Source organism: Psammomys obesus, unplaced genomic scaffold, assembly GCF_907164565.1.
Source record: "Psammomys obesus unplaced genomic scaffold, mPsaObe1.curated_primary_1811, whole genome shotgun sequence".
Classification (NCBI taxonomy): Eukaryota; Metazoa; Chordata; class Mammalia; order Rodentia; family Muridae; genus Psammomys; species Psammomys obesus.
The window spans coordinates 6,664,699-6,684,439 of NW_026596962.1; the positions used below are offsets into that span (position 1 = coordinate 6,664,699).

Consider the following 19,741-nt stretch of genomic DNA (forward strand, 5'->3'; position numbering starts at 1 on the left):
TTTCTTTCTTTCTTTCTTTCTTTCTTTCTTTCTTTCTTTCTTTCTTTTTTCATGGTACATATGTCTTGAAGAGATAAATAAATGATGTATAATAGGTATAATGTGTTTTCAAGCCCTTCAATTTCAGATAATAGTATTCATTTGTTTGCTTTTTTTGTTTCTGAGACAGTCTCATGTACTGGCCTCCAATTTGCTGTGTAGCCAAAGATGATCTTGAACTTCTGATCCTCTTGCATCAGCTTCCTAAATGTTGGGATTATAAGCATGAGCTACCTTGCAACGGTATTAAATTACGGCATGCTGAGCAGTAAGTCAGCTAACTGAACTGCATCCCTAGTTTCTGATAAAATATTTTTTATTTTAGTTTTTCTTTAAAGTTATACTCCTTTATAGTACTTTTTAAAAAAAGATTTTTTTCACATATTGAAGGTTTTCAGCAAGTTATTTTATCTTTAGAAATGAGAGGAATGGATTATCAGGTTTTAAAGAGATTCTTGGCCAGAACATTTATCTGTGAATGTTAGTCATTCACTTTTTACTTTTGGCTGCTGATCTTTTGTGACTCAGTGGAATCTTTTTTCCTGTAAAGATTAAATCTGTTATATAAGTACTAATTGGTATGTAAGAAAATGCTTGGTCAGCCATCAGTACTTGGAATGATACATGGTTTACTTAAGAATAAATACCTCTTTGGTAAAGGTGTTTTCTTCAGTGTTATATCAAAAGAAGCAAAAACCTGAAATTCCTCTATGTTCCTACTTTGACAAACTTTAAGATGAAAGATAGACAGTAAATGAGTGATAAAATGTATTTTTATCAATTAGAAATGAAGTACTTGAGGATATATACTCATATTTCTGGATAGTTCTAAATAGTTCAGTCATGTCTGACATTCTGTAATTTAGTTTTGTTAAGCAGTGTACTGAAGCTTCTAGAGTAGAATACTTTTATTCATTTCAAGTAATAAAAAGTGCTGTGTTGAAACAGAAAATTTATTGCTAAGCACAGAGTGCATTTTCCTGGAGCACCCCTCTACTTAGCGTGTGCAGTCAGGCCTGCGTTCTCCCTTATGCACCTGACAGTTAGGTCAGGGAGCTGGGGGCTCAGCTATTCTTGCAGATAACTTCCAGCTCCTCTTGTTGTCCTTCATTTTGTCTCATTTCAATCTCTGTGTCATTGCTGTCGCTGTAGGTCACTGACAAGCCGCCCCCTTTTGTCTTCAGGACTCCTTGCTTCTACGTTCCTCAGTGACTTGCAGTGAGTGCGTAGTGCTCTCAGGGTGCAGGTTTCCCACTTCAGTTTTCCTGTAGACATGCGGGAGCAAGACTCCAGTGTGCTCTGCCACTGTCCTGCTGCGCTGTCTCATGGAAGCCTGTTATGGACCAGGTAGTTTAGCGCACATGCCACCATCCCTATGATAGATTTTGGTCTATCTTGGCATTACTTGGCAAGTCAGTCTCTTTAGCTTTATGATTTTCTTCAGATGTTACACTTACCTTTTACTATAAAGATGCAATGTTTTGGTTAAGTGGTAAGTTACATGGAAATTTATGATGGTAAAATATTTCCTCTTGGAAAAACCCTACTACTTGAGAAGAAAGTTGACATAATTTGACAGTTGTTCTTTTAGTTCTTTGGTTTCTGTTTTATTATTTAATGACATTTGAATCAATATGAGAATATATCTGTTAAATTACTTCCTCTTCCCCATTATATTTGCCGTTGAATTCACCCATAGTAAGTTTGACACACACACATTTGAAGCAAGGTCTATTGTGTCTTTGTTCCAGTTCAGAAAATCAGGCATTGGAAACTGGGGGTAGCTTATAGTCCAGTAAGCTTTTGTATTTCGTTGTTTTTGTTATTATTAGTTAGGAGTTTTTTTTTTTCTTTAAGATAGAAATTTTATTTTTATTTTTTGACATTATTTATTATTTTTTTAATATTAAGTTACAGTTTGTTAACTTTGTATTCCAGCTGTATCCCGCTCCCTCTTTCCCTCCTAATCCCACCCTCCCTCATCTCCTCCTGGCCCCTTTCCAAGTCCACTGATAGGGAAGGACCTCCTCCTCTTTCATCTGATCCTGGTTTATCACGTATCTTCAGGACTGGCTGCAAAGTCCTCCTATGTGGCCTAGCAGGGCTGCTTCTCCCTTGTGGGGGGGAGGTCAAAGAGCCCACCATTGAGTTCATGTCAGAAACAGTCCCTGTACCCCTTATTAGGGTACCCACTTGGATCCTGAACTAGCCAGAACCTGGAAACAACCCAGATGTCCCTCACCTGAGGAATGGATACAGAAATTGTGGTACTTTCACACAATGGAATACTACTCAGCAATTAAAAATGAGGAAATCATGAAATTTGCAGGCAAATGTGGGACCTAGAAACGATCATCCTGAGTGAGGTATCCCAAAAGCAGAAAGATACACATGGCATATACTCACTTATATAGACCCATAAGATAGGATAAACATACTGAAACCTATACACCTAAAGAAGATAAACAAGAAAGAGAACCCAGGGTAAGATGATCAGTCCTCACTTAGAAAGACAAATGGGATGGACATTAGATGAAGGAGTTTTTCTTAAATACTCAAGAACTGTAGCTTTTCTTTACAGTGTTAGTGCATTTGCCATTCTTTTGTACTTTTTATTATCATCAGATGTTGGTTATTTTTGTTGAATGAAATAAATTTTTGTGTTGGTTTGTTAATGGTAATATTTTAACAATAATATTCTATGTATTCTCAATGGCATTTGCATATTTACATGCAAAATTGATTGTTTGTTTAGTTTTGTCTTGTCTGAATGTTTCCAGAAAGAGAAACTGCTGCAAGTACTGGGGTCCCTTGGAGAAACCATGTGTTACCGTAGAAACGGTTTTAGCTTGGAGCAGGCAGAGGCCCTGTCGGTGCATCACAGGATGGCCTTTGTCAGCATCACGCTGTTCACAGTTCGACTGTTGCAGGTCCTTCTCCCCGTCGAAAAGGTAAGGGAGAAGAGGCAGGGTGCTTAAAAGTTACCGAAGATTGTAAGTGCTATTTAATGGTGTGGAGGTCTGTTCTCCTTTAGAATATTTTCAAAATATATGCACTGTGTTCTGCATGGCTTGCCCCTGGAAACCTGATTAGGGTGATGAGAGAATGAAGAAAGGACAGACGCACAGACCCCTGTACAGAAAACTGGGATCAGGTGGGCTATTTGCTCTGATGGAGACGCACACCTCCTGCAGCAACCCAGAAACTTAAGTGTATTTATTTTATACATCTGTGTCGAGGAGGTGGTTTGTTTTTATTGTATACAGCTGAACAAAGACATAGGTTTAGCTAATTTTGGTAGGGGGCTTCAGTCTAGTTACCGTTCAGTTGTTGTGAGGAGACATCATGAGACCCAAGACAGCTTATACAAGAAAGCATTTAATTCCAGGTTTGCTTACAGTTTTAGAGGCATGGTGGGGAGCATGGCGGCAGGCAAGCAAGGCAGTGGAGCAGTAAGGTGAGAACTTATATCTTATCCACCAGCAGCAGGGAGAGATAGACAGACAGACACAGAAATAGATACATGTACAAAGAGACAGAGACACAGAAGGAGAGGCATAGACAGACAGACACAGAGAGAGATAGAGACTCAGCGACAGAGGCAGGTGGAGAGAGGGACAGTAACCTCGGCCTGGCCTGGCATTTTGGAACCGCGCGTCCCCCCTGCAGTGACACACCCCTTGCACATGGCCACACCTTCTAGTCCCTCCTAAACAGTCCCCAACTGGGCGCAGACATTGACTTACACGAGCCTGGGGGACCGTTGTCACTCTGAGCCCCCGTTACAGGGGAGCAGGGTTGGGTGGCAGGCCTATCGGAGGGTCGCTACGCTGGGTCATTCTCGCATGCACGGCACACCTGTCACAGGCTTTGGAGACTCCTGACATTCTCCGTGTGGCCGAGGCACTGGGCTCCTCGACATGGCTGTGCCATGTCATCAGTGCACATACAGAGGACGTCATTTGTCACACATCACCCAAGGCTTTCTCCATGCCTCTTAAATGCTTCTGATGCAGCTTGACTGCTGGTTCAGTAGCAGTTCCTGTGATCTCTGGAATCTGGTTATGGAGAGAAAACATGGTGGCCTCTAGCCTGGGTGTTTGGGTTATCTTGTTCAAAAACTAGAACAACTTGAGAACCAGTAAGATCCTTCCCTTATCTCAGGCCTCTTCTCGGGGCTGCTTATAGGAGCTGCTGCTGGCCTTGTCCACCAAGAGGTTGAAGCAGAGCTATTTCCTGAGGTGCTGCCCAGCCTGCTTTGTAGTGGCCAGTGCTCTGCTATAAAGGAGTCCCCACCTAAGAAGGCATATGCCTCCTCAAACCTAACCTCACAGACAAGGGCGCTGGTATCTTCCTGCTTTAGCTCAAGGCCAAGCACAAGAGAGCCCACAGCCCCAACCACTTGTACACCTGGAGAAAGAGAACCTGAACACAGATCTGGGCAGGCTGGCTAGAAGCCCAGGGACTATTTCAGAGTGGGCAGATCAACACTAACTATAAAGACTCACTACACTAAACCCAAACTTGTGGAACTCTGAAAACCTAAAGAATCCTTACAGTTAGGGAGATGAGTATAATCTATAAAGAAAACACTGCTAGCAGAATCTCCTTCAGAGTACTAAAATATAATTTTAAAGTCAAGCGTAACTGCCTCTTTCTGGGTTCTGCTTACCCCATGTTTTACACCTAGCATGCACTTCCTTTTTCTCCCTCCCTCTCCCTCTTCTCTTCTACCCCTTTGTCTTTCTCTTTCTCTTTTGTCTCTTTCTCTTTCGTCTCTTTCTTTCGTCTCTTTCTCTTTCTCTTTCTCTTTACTTTTCTCTTTCTCTTTCTTTGCATATTCCTATTGAACCTGCACAACTTGGTCCTGGAAAACTGACTCAGGTGACAAAGGAATAAAGATAGAAAAGACACACACACACACACACACACACACACACACACACACACACACGTATCAGGTGGGCTAAGATGGAGACACGCCAAGAGCCACCTGAAAACCCAGTGTGAAGGAGGAAGTTTTATTGTGGATAGCTGAGTGAGGAAGGAAGTTTAGCTAGTCTGGGTAGGAGGTCTCTCTGGGAGCAGCTCAGCCTGCAGTTTTCTAAGAGAGAGCTGTGGGTGCTGGTTTCTGCACACCTGTCAGCCTTCCCTAAATACACATTCTTGGATCACAGGAAGGGTTTGCCAGTTCCCTGAGCCTGACTGAGGAAGATCGCCATGCCATGGTCTGAGATATTGGGGTGCTGGATATGGTTGTGCCCCTGTTATCAGTACGCATCACTCAAGACTTCTTTCTCTCCTTACACATTACTCATGGCTTCCTCTGTTCCCCAAGGTACAGCAGTTTTGAGAGAGATAGAGAAAGTGAGTAGCACCTCGAACAGTTGGGCAAATCATTTGATAGAAAGGGATTTTTATTTTTGCATATGTTAAATGCATTTGAGTTTTCTGCACTCGTGTGTACTCCTTCATTGTTTACCTAATGAGTATTTAATTCATTGCCTGTAGTTGGTTAGTAGTATTAGAAACTGGATGTAGAACTGGTCTCATGGAACTTAATCTTGTCTAAAGTTTGCTTTTATTTAACATATGTATTTATATTCTTGACTTGCCTGGTTTCATTTAAAAATTATTTGTTTATTTTATGTGTGAGTGTTTTATCTGCATGTGAGTATGAGCACCATTGTGTACCTGGTACTGATAGAGGTCAGAAGAGGGCATCAGGACCTCTGGAATAGGAGTTACAGATGATTGTGAGCTGCTGTTTGGGTGCCAGGAATTGAACCTTGGTCCTCTGCAAGAGCAACAAGTGCTCTTGATCAGTGAGCCTGTTTTCAACTCCTGGGCGCATATGAAGGGAAATGGCCATGTCTTTAATTCTAATTCATTTCACCCTATTATTTTTACTTGTACTAATCATGTAGCAAGCCTTACAAATACCTCATGTATATAGACATACACATATGTATACCTATATAATTACTGGACCTTTAAAAGTGAATGGATGTCATTACAGGTGTACTCACACTCATCTCTGCGAGCGAGTAGCATACCTCTTGATGCTTATCATTCTGGTAAGGTTAGGCACTGTTTCTTTACAGCTAGGTAGAGATTTTTACTTGTCCCTGTACCCCAAATTCCTTGGCATATGTAATACATAGTTTCCAGCCTTTCAGAAATTATATCCTAGCTAGAATATGCTAATGTCATCTATTTTATCTTACATTGACTTTTCAAAATAGATAAGCAGAGCCGTTAGGATCAGGTGTTGATCAAGGTTGGTTTCTTAGTATTAATCTATTTTCCTATATGCTGTACTCTCAGTTGTATATTCCAGCGTAATAACTTCAGTGACTTTGATTTATTTTTTTGATGACACACGTGCATCTTGAAGGTTTTCTTTGGTTGCCTCTTTTTACCGGCTATATAATTACTTGATATTTTCTTTTGTCAGCTTGCCAAAAGAATTAAAAAACGTATGTTTTGTAGTATGAACTATTGTGATATTTTAAAGGCTAGAGAGATGGCTCAGTGTTTAAGAACGCTTAGTGCTTTTGGAGAGACCTGACTTTACTTCCTAGCATCCACTCTGGGCAGCTCACAGGCACCTGTAGTTTTACCTCAAAAGATAGGACGGGACACTCTGGGTGCCCACGTGTGTGCTTACATGTACATGTACAGGCGCAAAAACAAAATAAAATCTTCAAAAAACCTAATTGATTTGTATGGCTGATAGTTGAACTTGGCTGTTTGTTTTTTTTTTTTATTTTTTTTATTTTTTATTAATTACACTTTATTCATTTTGTATCCCCCCATAAGCCCCTCCCTCCTCCCCTGCCGATCCCACCCTCCCTCCCCTTTCTGCATGCATGCCACTCCCCAAGTCCACTGATAGGGGAGGTTCTCCTCTCCTTTCTGATCTTAGTCTATCAGTTCTCATCAAAAGTGGCTGCATTGTCCTCTACTGTGGCCTGGTAAGGCTGCTCCCCCCCCCAGGGGGAAGTGATCAAAGAGCAGGCCAATCAGATTATGTCAGAGGCAGTCCCTCTTCCCATTACTATGTAACCCACTTGGACACTGAACTGCCATGGGCTACACCTGTGCAGGGGTTCCAGGTCATCTCCACAAATAGTCCTTGGTTGGAGTATGAGTCTCTGGGAAGTTCCCTGTGTTCAAATTATCTTGTTCTGTTGCTCTGCTTGTGGAGTTCCCGTTCCCTCCAGCTCTTACTATTTCCCACTTCTTACATAAAATTCCATTCACTCTGCCCATCAGTTGGCCATCAGGCTCAGCATCTGCTTTGACAGTCTATACTGCAGAAGCTTTCAGAGGCCCTCTGTGGCAGGTTTCAAGGTGGTTTCCTGTTTTCTTCTGGCTTTCAGAGGCCCTCTGTAGCGGGTTTCGAGGTTGTTTCCTATTTTCGTTTTCTTCTGATGTCCATCCTCTTTGCCTTTCAGGATGGGGATTGAACATTTTAGTTAGGGTCCTCTCTTTTGCTTAGTTTGTTTAGATGTACAGCTTTTAGTGGGTTTATTCTATATTGTATGTTTATATGAGTGAGTATATACCGTGAGTGTCTTTTTGCTTCTGGGTCAATTCACTCAGGATGATCCTTTCCAGGTCCCACCATTTACCTGCAAATTTCATGATTTCCTTATTTTTCATTGCTGAGTAATACTCCATTGTATAGATGTACCACAGTTTCTGCATCCATTCTTCAGTTGAGGGGCATCTGGGTTTTTTCCAGCTTCTGGCTATTACAAATAAAGCTGCTACAAACATGGTTGAACAAATGTCCTTGTTGTGTACTTGCGCCTCTTTTGGGTATATGCCTAGGAGTGGTATGGCTGGATCTTGAGGAAGCGCTATTCCTAGTTGTCTGAGAAAGCGCCAGATTGATTTCCAGAGTGGTTGTACCAGTTTACATTCCCACCAGCAGTGGAGAAGCGTTCCCCTTTCTCCACAACCTCTCCAGCATGTGTTGTCCCTTGAGATTTTCATCTTGGCCATTCTGATGGGTGTAAGGTGAAATCTCAGGGTTGTTTTGATTTGCATTTCCCTAATGGCTAATGAGGTTGAGCATTTCTTTAAGTGCTTCTCTGCCATTCGATATTCCTCTGCAGAGAATTCTCTCTTTAGCTCTGTTCCCCATTTTTTAAGTGGATTACTTGGTTTGTTGCTTTTCAGCTTGTTTAGTTCTTTATATATATTGGATATGAGTCCTCTGTCAGATAGAGGGTTGGTGATGATTCTTTCCCAATCTGTAGGCAGTCGCTTTGTTTTGATGACAGTGTCCTTTGCTTTACAGAAGCTTTTCAATTTCATGAGGTCCCATTTATTGATTGTTGCTCTTAGAGCCTGTGCTGTTGGTGTTCTGTTTAGGAAGTTTTCTCCTGTACCAATGAGTTCTAGGGTATTCCCCACTTTTTTTTCTAGCCGATTTAATGTGTCTGGTTTTATGTTGAGGTCTTTGATCCACTTGGACTTCAGTTTTGTGCAGGGTGATAAGTATGGATCTATTTTCATTTTTCTACATGTAGACATCCAGTTAGACCAGCACCATTTGTTTAAGATGCTGTCTTTTTTCCATTGTATGGTTTTGGCATCTTTGTCAAAAATCAGGTGTCCGTAAGTGTGTGGGTTTATTTCTGGGTCTTCTGTTCGATTCCATTGATCCACCATTCTGTTTCTATGCCAGTACCATGCAGTTTTTATAACTGTTGCTCTATAGTACAGCTTGAGATCAGGGATGGAGATACCTCCAGAAGATCTTTTATTGTAGAGGATTGTTTTAGCAATTCTCGGTTTCTTGTTATTCAATACGAAGTTGAGAATTTTTCTTTCCAGGTCTGTAAAGAATTGTGTTGGCAATTTGATGGGAATTGCATTAAATCTGTAGATTGCTTTTGGTTAAGATGGCCATTTTTACTATGTTAATCCTGCCAAGCCATGAGCATGGGAGATCTTTCCATCTTCTCATATCTTCCTCTAATTCTTTCTTCAGAGACTTGAAATTTTTTTCATACAAGTCTTTGACTTCCTTGGTTAGGGTTACGCCAAGGTACTTTATGTCATTTGTGGCTATTGTGAATGGTGTTGTTTCTCTAATTTCTTTCTCAGCCCTTTTGTCTTTTGTATACAGGAGTGCTACTGATTTTTTTGAGTTAATTTTATATCCGGCCACTTTGCTGAAGGTGTTTATCAGCTGTAGGAGTTCCCTGGTAGAGTTTTTGGGGTCACTCATTTAGTATCTAAGCTATCTTGATGGCTTGAGCTAATTGTATGAGTTCAAGTTAATTAGTATGTCTTTTGAAAGTTCTTTATGTGATTGGTATACTCCTTTACAAAGCTACTTTTCTACCTTTGATATTATTAAGCTTTCTTCTAGTTTTTAAGTGCTTTTATAAAATCTACTTTTCTGTTTTACCCAATCCTTTCTTTTTAAATTCTGGTCTTTTTATTCAAAATATAAAATAATTTTTTTAGAGAACATTTTAATACACAAAGAAGAATAAAATTTATGATTTCAAATTAATTTGAGGTCTACCTTTTTCTTTTATAATCAAATTGAGACTATGGAAATTATGCTTTTATGATTCCTTATTATCTAGTATACATTGTCCACTTAGGCACTTCATAAATTTTAATGGACAGTGATATTTTGCCATAAAAATGTTTTGTAATTTATAAAGGCATTCCTCTGGAAATGAAATTTAGGATTTTTTAATGTAAGGAGTAACACTATGCTAAGTGTCTGTGTGTATTTACTTATATTTTGGTTTAAGTCTGTATTGCTTTGATCAAAATGAACATGTTTTTATTATAGGTATACTAAAAATATGTTCTAGTTCTGTACATTTGATCATTTTTATTGGAGAATAAGTAAAAAAGTTGGACTTGGAAATATAATTGTGTTTGTATATGTGGGAAAATTATTAAAAAGAAGTACTTTTGAGAAGTTGAAAAAGTTGGAAGTGCCTACAGCCAGTATGTCTTATGTTTATGGCTCAATACTATTTCTGAAATTATGCAGTAGTTTAATAATGACAGCTTAATCAGACCATTTAAAATAAAAATTCAGTCAAAAACCATATTCTATGAAGGCTTTGGGGTAATTTTTGTTACACTTTTAACATATATTCAGGAAATATGCAGTTGAATGTTTCAACCTAGAGCCCACCTCTTCCTATCCCTTACTCCACCTCCTCGAATAGACAGAACATTGCCAGCCTGTCATGGGCCTCTTCCTATCCATACTCCACCTCATCCTCTCAGCTGAACTCCTTCAGGAAGGACTTCTCTTTGCAGACCGTTTTGTCTGCTTTGATGATTAGTTAATGCAACTGTGAAGTCTTCTCAAGTTCTTGTCTTTTGAGCTTTATCATTGTTGCTGCTTGTTCAAGCAATTTTTAATTTTCATTGTCAAATACTATTTTGTTCTAAGCATGTATGGGCTCACATAGGCGTAAATATGATTTACAAATCTTCTTGACTACATAGTTTTTGTTTTTCTATTTTACTTTTTTAACGTTTATTATCTAGCGTGTGTGTCTGGGTACATGTGGCATGGTAGGTCAAATACTTCGTGTGGGCATTGAATGTCTCTTCTCTTTACCTTGTGGGTCCTGAGCATGGAAATCAGGTGAAGAGGCATGGTGGCAGGTGCCTTTACATGCTAAGCCGTCTCAGTGGCCCTGACTATATAACTATAAATTCAGTTCTATCTCTGATTTTGACTGTTCATGCTAAAATGTCACACATCATTCATGTACAGGTATTTTATAGTGTTATTATAAAAAAAGGGTCTATTTTAATGAAGGTGTGTCAGTTAATGCATTAAAGATAATCTTAATATGCATCAGTGTCCCATTTGGAAATGAAAACAAAGCAACATCCTCTTGGATTAGTTTAACCAAGAGTGAGTCCAAATTTAAATTCTCCGCTTGTCTTTCTGTGCCCTCTGTGGGTTGTAGCTACTGGCCTGTCTATCCTTTGTCTATTGTATGTGTCTGTTTCAGATGTCTGTTTGTCTATGTCTGATGTTTATTATGCCTGTCCTGTCATTTCTCTGTATTTATTGAATAGTGCAGGAAACAACATGGGAAGGGAATAAGAATTCTTTCCAGGAGAGTGAGTTACTGACCCCACGTGGCACTCCACACTGCAAACAGTTGTTACCAATCTATATCCATAGGTTGTTTAAATATTTGTAGTGAATATTTATTTTAAGGTTGCTTTCACCCTCTTGTCTGCTTTCATCAAATGATTACCACAACACACGTATATACATTATTCTGGGTCAGAAATATACAAGAGTATGTAAGTTAGGATTAGGACTGCATTTAGCTTAGCTTGTACAAGCCGATTGCATGGAAAGTTCATGGCATAGTAAGGTTGGTTACTTAATTAAGTCAGGTTAAAGTTGAGCAAGCTGAGTACACAGTACGGTAGCAGGTTGAGTACACAGTCTTAAATGATCTTAAGGTACATTATTAGCTTGATGTCAAGGTCTTGAAAAGTTTAGTTTCTTTGGAGTCAGGAGACATTTCCTGAAAAATGTTATCACCACAGAAGGCATAGGGGAGATCATGACAAGTAGAGAGCTGCTTCCTGTGCCTTTTTATTGCCCTTAGTAACCATTTTAGTTTGCTCTTAGAGTTTTGTGGAGAATATAGTAGCAATTCTATTTTCTAATAATATTTAAGATATGCAATATATTGGCAGGTCATTTTGGGAAAAAACCAAAGTTTTATATTTAAAATATACATTTTATATTGTGAAAAATTACAATGTAGAACCCTAGCACTGACCTTGGCCCTCATGAACTTCCTTATTTGTGATTCTTAAAGCTATCTACTTGTTTACACCCCCAGATTTATGTTTCCAGACAATACTTACCACCTGAACTGGACACATGTACATGTGCCTATGTACTTATGCTTATATATATGTAAATTGTGTTGTATGGTTAGTGTGTATATAATATGTCCAGAGTCTGACTGTGTTGTTTGTTTACTTTGAACATAGATTATTCGTCATTTTTTTTTTTTTCAGAAGATAAATCAGTATCTGTAATTTTTGGTAGTATATTTGTGTTTTTAACTGATGACTTCAACAGATTAGTTCTAAGTATTGCAGGAAATTATAATTAAGTATTTATAGGTTACTTGGTTATGTTTGCTTCAGTTAACTCAGTACTTTAAAATGGCATCTAACAGAAATGTGCTTCCATTGCTCCTCATTCTCCATTGTTTAGAAATGTGAGGTTTTGCTGCCCTCTGCCTGTGAGGAGTCCCTAACAATTGGAGGGGAATTTGAGCCATGTTCACAGTGATTTTCCTTTTAATCTTGTGAGAAATATCTTAGCTGGGTGAACTAAATTGGGAAATAAAAATGAAGATTCTTTCACTTGGGTAAATATTTGGGGCAGGAAGGGGGGTGAGCTGAAAATACTACCTGAACCAGAAGAAGCAGAATCCAAGATGCAAGTGTATTCTAGGAATATACTTGTATTCTCAGCTTGCAAGTGGAGGTAAAAGCGAGGAGGACTTCATACACCAGGGCTGTGAGGTGTCGTTGCTGCTGCTGAGTGAGTGATTCACAGTAGTACATTCTGAAATATAATGAGCAAGTGGATCTCCGAGAGATCTTGTTAATCCATATTCTGATTCATCAGGGTAGGACCAAAGGGGCTGAATTCCTTGTTCTCCACACCCTCTCTTGTTGGCAACACAGGGCCTTATGGTTGCTGGGCAAGCACCATACTGCTGAGCTAAATCCCAACCTGGAGCTCCCCATTTTTAACAAACTTTTACATAATGCTGTGCCATGCAAGACTTACATTTAGGATCTTAGCACAGTGTTTTGAGTTGTTGATGTAACAGTTTCAAATATAAATATGCAGAGAGAAAATGTCAGAATTCCTCCTTGAGGAAAAAGGAAGGGAATGAATATCAAGTACTATGTATTCTCTTCTCTGCTTAATGCTTAATTCAGACCCAGCTATTATTTTTCTCACTGGAGTTCCTAAACTAAAATGAGTTAGACTTTCTAGGTTATGTTATTTCATTACAGTATCTCCACGTCACCAATTCTCCTTTGCTTGTTCTTTATGTTCCTTATTCTTTCATACGTAGAAGACTGACCTTGCAAAGTGAATCCAAGATCACATAAAAGATCATCCACCATGACCAAGTAGGCTTCCTCCCAGGCATGGGGTGGTTCAATATATGGAAATCCATCAATTTGATCTACCATATAAACAAACCGAAGGAGAAAAACCACATGATCATCTCTTTAGATGCTGAAAAAGCATTTGACAAAATCCAACACCCATTCATGTTTAAAGTCTTGGAGAGATCAGGAATACAAGGCACATATCTAAACATAGTAAAGCCAATATACAGCAAGCCTATAGCCAACATCAAACTCAATGGAGAGAAACTTAAATCAATCCCACTGAAATCAGGGACAAGACAAGGCTGCCCACTCTCTCCCTACCTCTTCAACATAGTACTTTTAAGTCTTAGCTGGAGCAATAGACAACTAAAGGAGATCAAGAGGATACAAATAGGAAAGGAAGAAGTCAAGGTATCACTATTTGCAGATGATCTGATAGTATACATGAGCGACCCCAAAAATTCTACCAGGGAACTCCTTCAGCAAATAAAGACTTCAGCATAGTGGCTGGATACAAAATTAACTCAAAACAACCTGAAGCCCTCCTGTATACGCAAGACAAAAGGGCTGAGAAAGAAATTAGGGAAACAACAACCTTTACAATAGCCACTAATAACATAAAATACCCTGCTGTGAATCTAACCAAGCAGGTGAAAGACCTGTTTGAAAAAAAAACAGTCTCTGAAGTCTCTGAAGAAAGAAATTGAAGAAGATATCAGAAGATGGAAAGCTCTCCTGGGCTCATGGATTGGTAGGATTAACATAGTGAAAATGGCCATCCTGACAAAAGCAATCTACAGATTCAATACAATTCCAAACATGATTCTTTACAGACCTTGAAAGAACAAATCTTAACGTCATATGGAAAAATAGAAAATCCAGAATTGCCAAAACGATCCTGTACAATAAAAGATCTTCTAGAGGTATTTCCATCCCTGATCTCAAGCTGTATTATAGAGCAATAGTAATAAAAACTGCACGGTACTGGCATAGAAACAGAATGATGGATCAGTGGAATCAAATAGAAGACCCAGAAATAAATGCATACACCTATGGATACTTGATTTTTGACAAAGAAGCCAAAACAGTACAATAGAAAAAGGACAGCATCTTCAACAAATGGTGCTGATCTAACTGGATGTCTACATGTAGAAAAATGCAAATAGATCCATATTTAGCACCCTGCACAAAACTAAAGTTCAAGTGGATAGAAGACTTCAACATAAAACCAGATACACTAAATCAGTTAGAAGAAAAAGTGGGGAAGAGCCTAGAACTCATTGGCACAGGAGACAACTTCCTAAACAAAACAACTGTAGCACAGGCTCTAAGAGCAACAATCAATAAATGGGACCTCATGAAACTGAAAAGCTTCTGTAAGGCAAAGGACACTGTCATCAGAACAAAACGAAAGCCTACAGACTGGGAAAGAATCTTCACCAACCCTTTATCTGACAGTGGGCTAATATCCAGAATATAGAAAGAACTAAAGAAGTTATAAAGCTGCAAATCAAGTAATCCAATTAAAAAATGGGGTACAGAGCTAAGCAGAGAATTCTCTATAGAGAAATGTAGAATGGCAGAGAAACACCTAAATGATTAACATACTTAGTCATCAGGGAAATGCAAATCAAAACAACCCTGAGATTTCACCTTACACTCCTCAGAATGGCTAAGATCAAAAACTCAAGTGACAACACATGCTGGAGAGGATGTGGAGAAAGGGGAACCCTCCGCCATTGCTGGTGGGAAGGTTCCGTGCCTTCAAAGCAGAGGTGTAAACAAAGGGCACCAGGTAGGGAAAGATTAACGGTGTTGGAGGAGGACGGTATCTAGTCTCCTGGTCTGGGGTAAAGTGTCTATATTTGTATCTGAGACATTTTGAGCAGAGAGATATTCCACTGACTAAAACATAGAAGTAGGTGATATATTGATATATTGGGAAGTACAGCTTTGTCTTGAAAAAGCATAGATTTTTGTTAGAAAATTTATTATAAAGAAACTCAGCTAATATTAGAGTGTTCAGTTTGTTTCTAAAAAAGCACTTTAGAAAATATTTAACTTTTTTTTTTTTAATCAAGGCGAGAGAGTTTCTGCCAGAATCCATGTCAACAGCACTATTCCTTGTCTCTTTGGACATGCCTATTTCTTTGGAATATTCAGAGATTCATGATGCCGTTGTAGCTTATTTGGAACAGTTGGATTCTAAAAACTACAGCATTTATAAGCAAACTGCAGAGGCTGTTTATTCAATTGAATGTTCCTGTAACTTCTTGTCTGAAGTGGAGAAAGAGGTAAAATATTTTGCAAATAATCCCCTACTCGAACCTGTACTGTTTCATCTGATAGACATACAACCAGTAAGTTGCTTGTTGATATATGATTTATTGAATGGACCTGCAGTCTGATTAAAATAAGAAATAATTTATAAAAATGTAACACTGAGATGTCAGAGTCCTGAATAGTGTGCATTCATAGAATTGTCAGTGTCAGTTAACTATTATGTCTTACAGTTAGCATCAGTTGCCTGTGTAAATGTTTCATAGTTGTGGGAACTCAATGATTACTGATTTAATCACAATTCTGAGAGATATGCTAGTGCATACTTAGAGACATCTAGATAAAATTTTGCTTTTATCTTTTATAATAGTTGCTACATGTTTTCATGGAGAACCTGATACTTTTGTAGTTGTTAATTGTAGGCTTGAGTTAATATTTGTAAGATACTGGGAGTCTTAAGGTAAAGTATTGAAGCAGTAATTATTACCATTTATCTCATGTAAAAATACTATTGAAATGTAACATATTATGCTGAAAGGCTAGTGGATCCCAGAGATGGGTTGCAGAGATGACATTGCCTCAAATAGAAGCATGTGTAGCATCTGAGGATATCAAAATGGGTCCTGAAGAGTAAGCACACAGTCCTTACTCCTTTTGAAGTATCTCTGAACCTTGTGTTTATAATTTTCCTTCATTTATTTATTATGATTTTTTCTTATTTTTGCCTTATGTTCTCTCTTATTTCCTTTTTTTTTTTTAATTTTTATTTTTATTTTTTTTAAGTTACAATTTGTTAACTCTGTGTCCCAGCTGTAACCCGCTCCCTTATTCCCTCCCCCTCCCCAACTCCCTCCCTGGTCTCCTCCCTGCCCCTTTCCAAGTCCAGTGATAGGGGAGGACCTCCTCCCCTTTCATTTGACCCTGTTTTATCAGGTATCTTCAAGGCTGGCTGCAAAGTCCTCCTCTGTGGCCTAACAGGACTGCTCCTCCCCTGGGCGGGGGCGGGGGGGAGGTCAAAGAGCCTGCCGTTGAGATCCTGTTAGAAATAGTCCTTGTTCCCCTTACTTTGGAAAACTGCTTGGTTACTGAGCTACCACGGGCCACATCCGAGCAGAAGTTCTATGTTATGTCCACAGTTGGTCCTTGGTTGAGTGTCAGTCTCAGAAAAGACCCTGTGCCCGGATATATTTGGTACTTGTAGAGCTCCTATCCTTTCCATATCATACTAACTCCCCTTCTTTCATATGATTCCCTGCTCTCTTATTTCCTTTTCCTGTACTGGACATGGGCTCTCAGGCCTTGTTCCTGCTGGGTAAGCGCTTTACCGCTGAAGCTGAACTGAGCTTCCAGCTTAGCTTGTTTGTTTGCTTTCTGTAAATTGATCAGACTGGCCTTTATTTTGTGGTCGTAGTCGGCCTTACACTTGTGCCTCAGCCTCCTCAGGAGCTAGGATGAAGGCCTGAGCTACCTAGCCTGACGCCCCCCCCCCCTTTTTGTCACTTCTTGATGCCACTGGCTTCCTCTTTCTTCTTTTGCAGTTCTAAATCTTTAAGTGGCTGTTTTTGTGCATCCTGCAGTCTGTATGCATGTAGGTGCCTTCTTGTTTCCAGAAATTGCCAGGATGGTAGGTGATAAAATATACCACCTAATCTTTTAGACACAGAGGTCAGAAATGAAACCCAAATAATGAACAGTCTCTGCTGACATTTCATTGTGATTTCCCACATACTTTGGCTTCTAGGTTGATATTTTTAGATTGAATTTTCAGAAAGTGGACTTAAATGCAAACAAGGTCTCTTAATGGTTTAATTTCTTGAAAGTACTTAGTTAACATGAGAGTTTTAATGTATATGAATTTCATATTTTCTATCTTTTTTTCTTTTTCTATTGCAGGAAGAAAAGAATCTCCTAGAATTATTGGAGCTGGCGGACCAAGCCTTGCGTAGCTTTTCCTATCATCAGCATTTCCCCATAATAAAGAAAATCATCTGTCTTTGTTCAAAGATGTAATATTTCTGTTTTAAATGTGACAATGTTAACATAGGGCAGTGTGTGTGTGCGCGCATGCACGTGCAGGCATGGTTGTGTCGCCTGGATACACAAACTTCGGAACAATATGCACGAACATGCAAGCTTGGGAATAATAGAAATGAAACTGACCTTACACGTTTTCTATTGTAATTTAAATTGCCTTATGGGTCTCACTGTTCAATTGTATTAGTTTATTAAATTGTACAGCTGCATTAAGCTAGTTAACTGTAAGTGTGTAGCTCTTGGATTTTTGTGCGTTTGTAGCCATCCCTACATTGTCAGCTACTCCAGCAGTTATTAGTTAAATAGCCATAAGTGCTGGTTCACGGTTATAGGCCCAATGCTCAGTGCACACAGGCAAGGGACTCAGCTGGAGCTGAGTCACCTTACTGCACAGTGAGACCCAATCTCAAAACCTGAAGTCAGGGCAGAAATGATTCCCCAGGGTTAATACTCGTTTTTATAAGTTATAAAATTGCTAATTTTCTCAGATGGAATTTTAGAACGCATTAATGCATTGGTTAGTTTATTTTGAGATAATGGAACAGAATCCTATAATAAATTCCATAATACGACAAATACCAGTTAACTCTCAAATTTTAATTTTAGTTTTTTTTCTTTTTTATTAATGTGTGTGTGTGTGTGTAACGTGCCATGGTGTACATCCCACCCCATGTGTGGAGGTAGGAGGACAGTTTAGGGGAATACGTTCTGCTTCTGCAAGGTGTGGGAACTGAACTCAGGTCATCAGGTTTGGGTGGCAAGGACCTCGACCCTCTAAGACATTTCCCTGGCCCAAGTCCAAAGTTGTTTTTATTAAAATTGTATTTACTTATTACCTTTTGTATGCGTTCTCACTGGGTAGCCCTGGCCAGTCTGCAACTGGGTATGTGGTCCAGGGTGGAACTTAGTGATCTGCCCACCCCTGTGCCCTGAGTGTTGAACTTGAAGGTACAGGTCATGTGCCTGGCTGTAAGAGTGAGTTTTTAAGGAGTTTTTGTTTGTTTCTATTCTCTCTTCTTTAGAGAGAATTTTTTTCTTTTTCTTTTTTCTTTTTTTTGCCTGTTCACGACCATTTAGTTAATTAAGGGAAGATGGCACTGCAAGGCACCGGGGTAGGAGGGGATCTTTCCCAGCATGCTTTGTAATCCTTGGCTGTTTTTCCTGTCTCTCAGCTGGAAATCTGCACAGGCTAGTCCAGTGCTCCAGGGAGAGAGTCAGAAGGTGCTTCTCCACCTGCTGTCTCACCCATTGCCGCAGGGGAAGCTGGAGACCTACCGGTGCTGCCTGGAGATTGTGAAGGTGGAGCGTGCTGCTTGTTCTCTGTTAGTGCTAGGAACTGTAGTCCGGAGGTGGACACTGGTCATTAGTTAGCTCTGGGAAGGTTGCACGATAAATCGAACACCTGTAAATCTGTCTGGCTGTAACTCGTGTTTGCATTTTGCCATTCTTCTGATCTGCCTTCATATCGATTGAAATATACAGTCACACAGACATCTCAGCTACTTTTGGTGTTGATATGTGTCTTTCTGTCCATGTTTACTGTATATGCATGTGCTTGTAAATAAAACACATTGTTTGTTTTGTGTGCCTAAAGTGTAGTTCCATACTATACCTGTTTTTACCAAGTGTTTTGTTTACCTGAAGGATCTGTGATCTACTTGGTTAATTCATCTTTTCTGTTATATAAGTTCAGATTTACTTCTTTTTTGTTAATGATGACTATTTAAGTTGAATCTCCTTTTTACCAAACCAAAGTTTTTAATCCTGAAATCTGGGATTTTTAATCCATGGTGCTCAGATGGCACTATGCCCATCTGAGATGATTAAAAAAATTTTTTTTCATGTGCATTGGTGTTTTGCCTGCATGTATGTCTGTATGCGGTGTTAGGCCCAATAGAACTAGAGTTACAGACAGTTGTGAGCTGTGATGTGCTGGGAATTGACCTGGGTCTTTTTGAAGAGCAGCCAGTGTTCTTAACCACTGAGCCATCTCTCTAGTCACTGAGATGGTTTTTAAAGCTATACCTTTGGTAGTGTCATCTGGGAGATGGCCATAGAAGGCATGTAGGAGAATTACTACATTTATGGATGAATAAAATGAAGCTCATAAAATTATGTGTATCTTGAGGAAGTGACAGCTACTTTTAACCATTAATGCTGAAGCATTAGTTTTTAAAAATTTAGAGGTGTTTTTTTTTTTTTTTTT

The 19,741-nt window shown here is 39.3% G+C and overlaps 1 protein-coding gene across 2 annotated transcripts in view; it reads left to right on the forward strand.

The window, feature by feature from the left end:
* Rttn (rotatin) overlaps positions 1-19,741 on the forward strand; it is a 163,221-nt gene that overhangs the window by 29,130 nt on the left and 114,350 nt on the right. For both annotated transcript variants that reach the window (XM_055598738.1, XM_055598739.1), the window contains exons 11-14: positions 2,820-2,990; positions 15,303-15,515; positions 17,395-17,507; positions 18,708-18,834. In XM_055598738.1, coding sequence (XP_055454713.1) covers positions 2,820-2,990; positions 15,303-15,515; positions 17,395-17,507; positions 18,708-18,834 — 624 coding nt within the window. The remainder of the gene's footprint in view (positions 1-2,819; positions 2,991-15,302; positions 15,516-17,394; positions 17,508-18,707; positions 18,835-19,741) is intronic.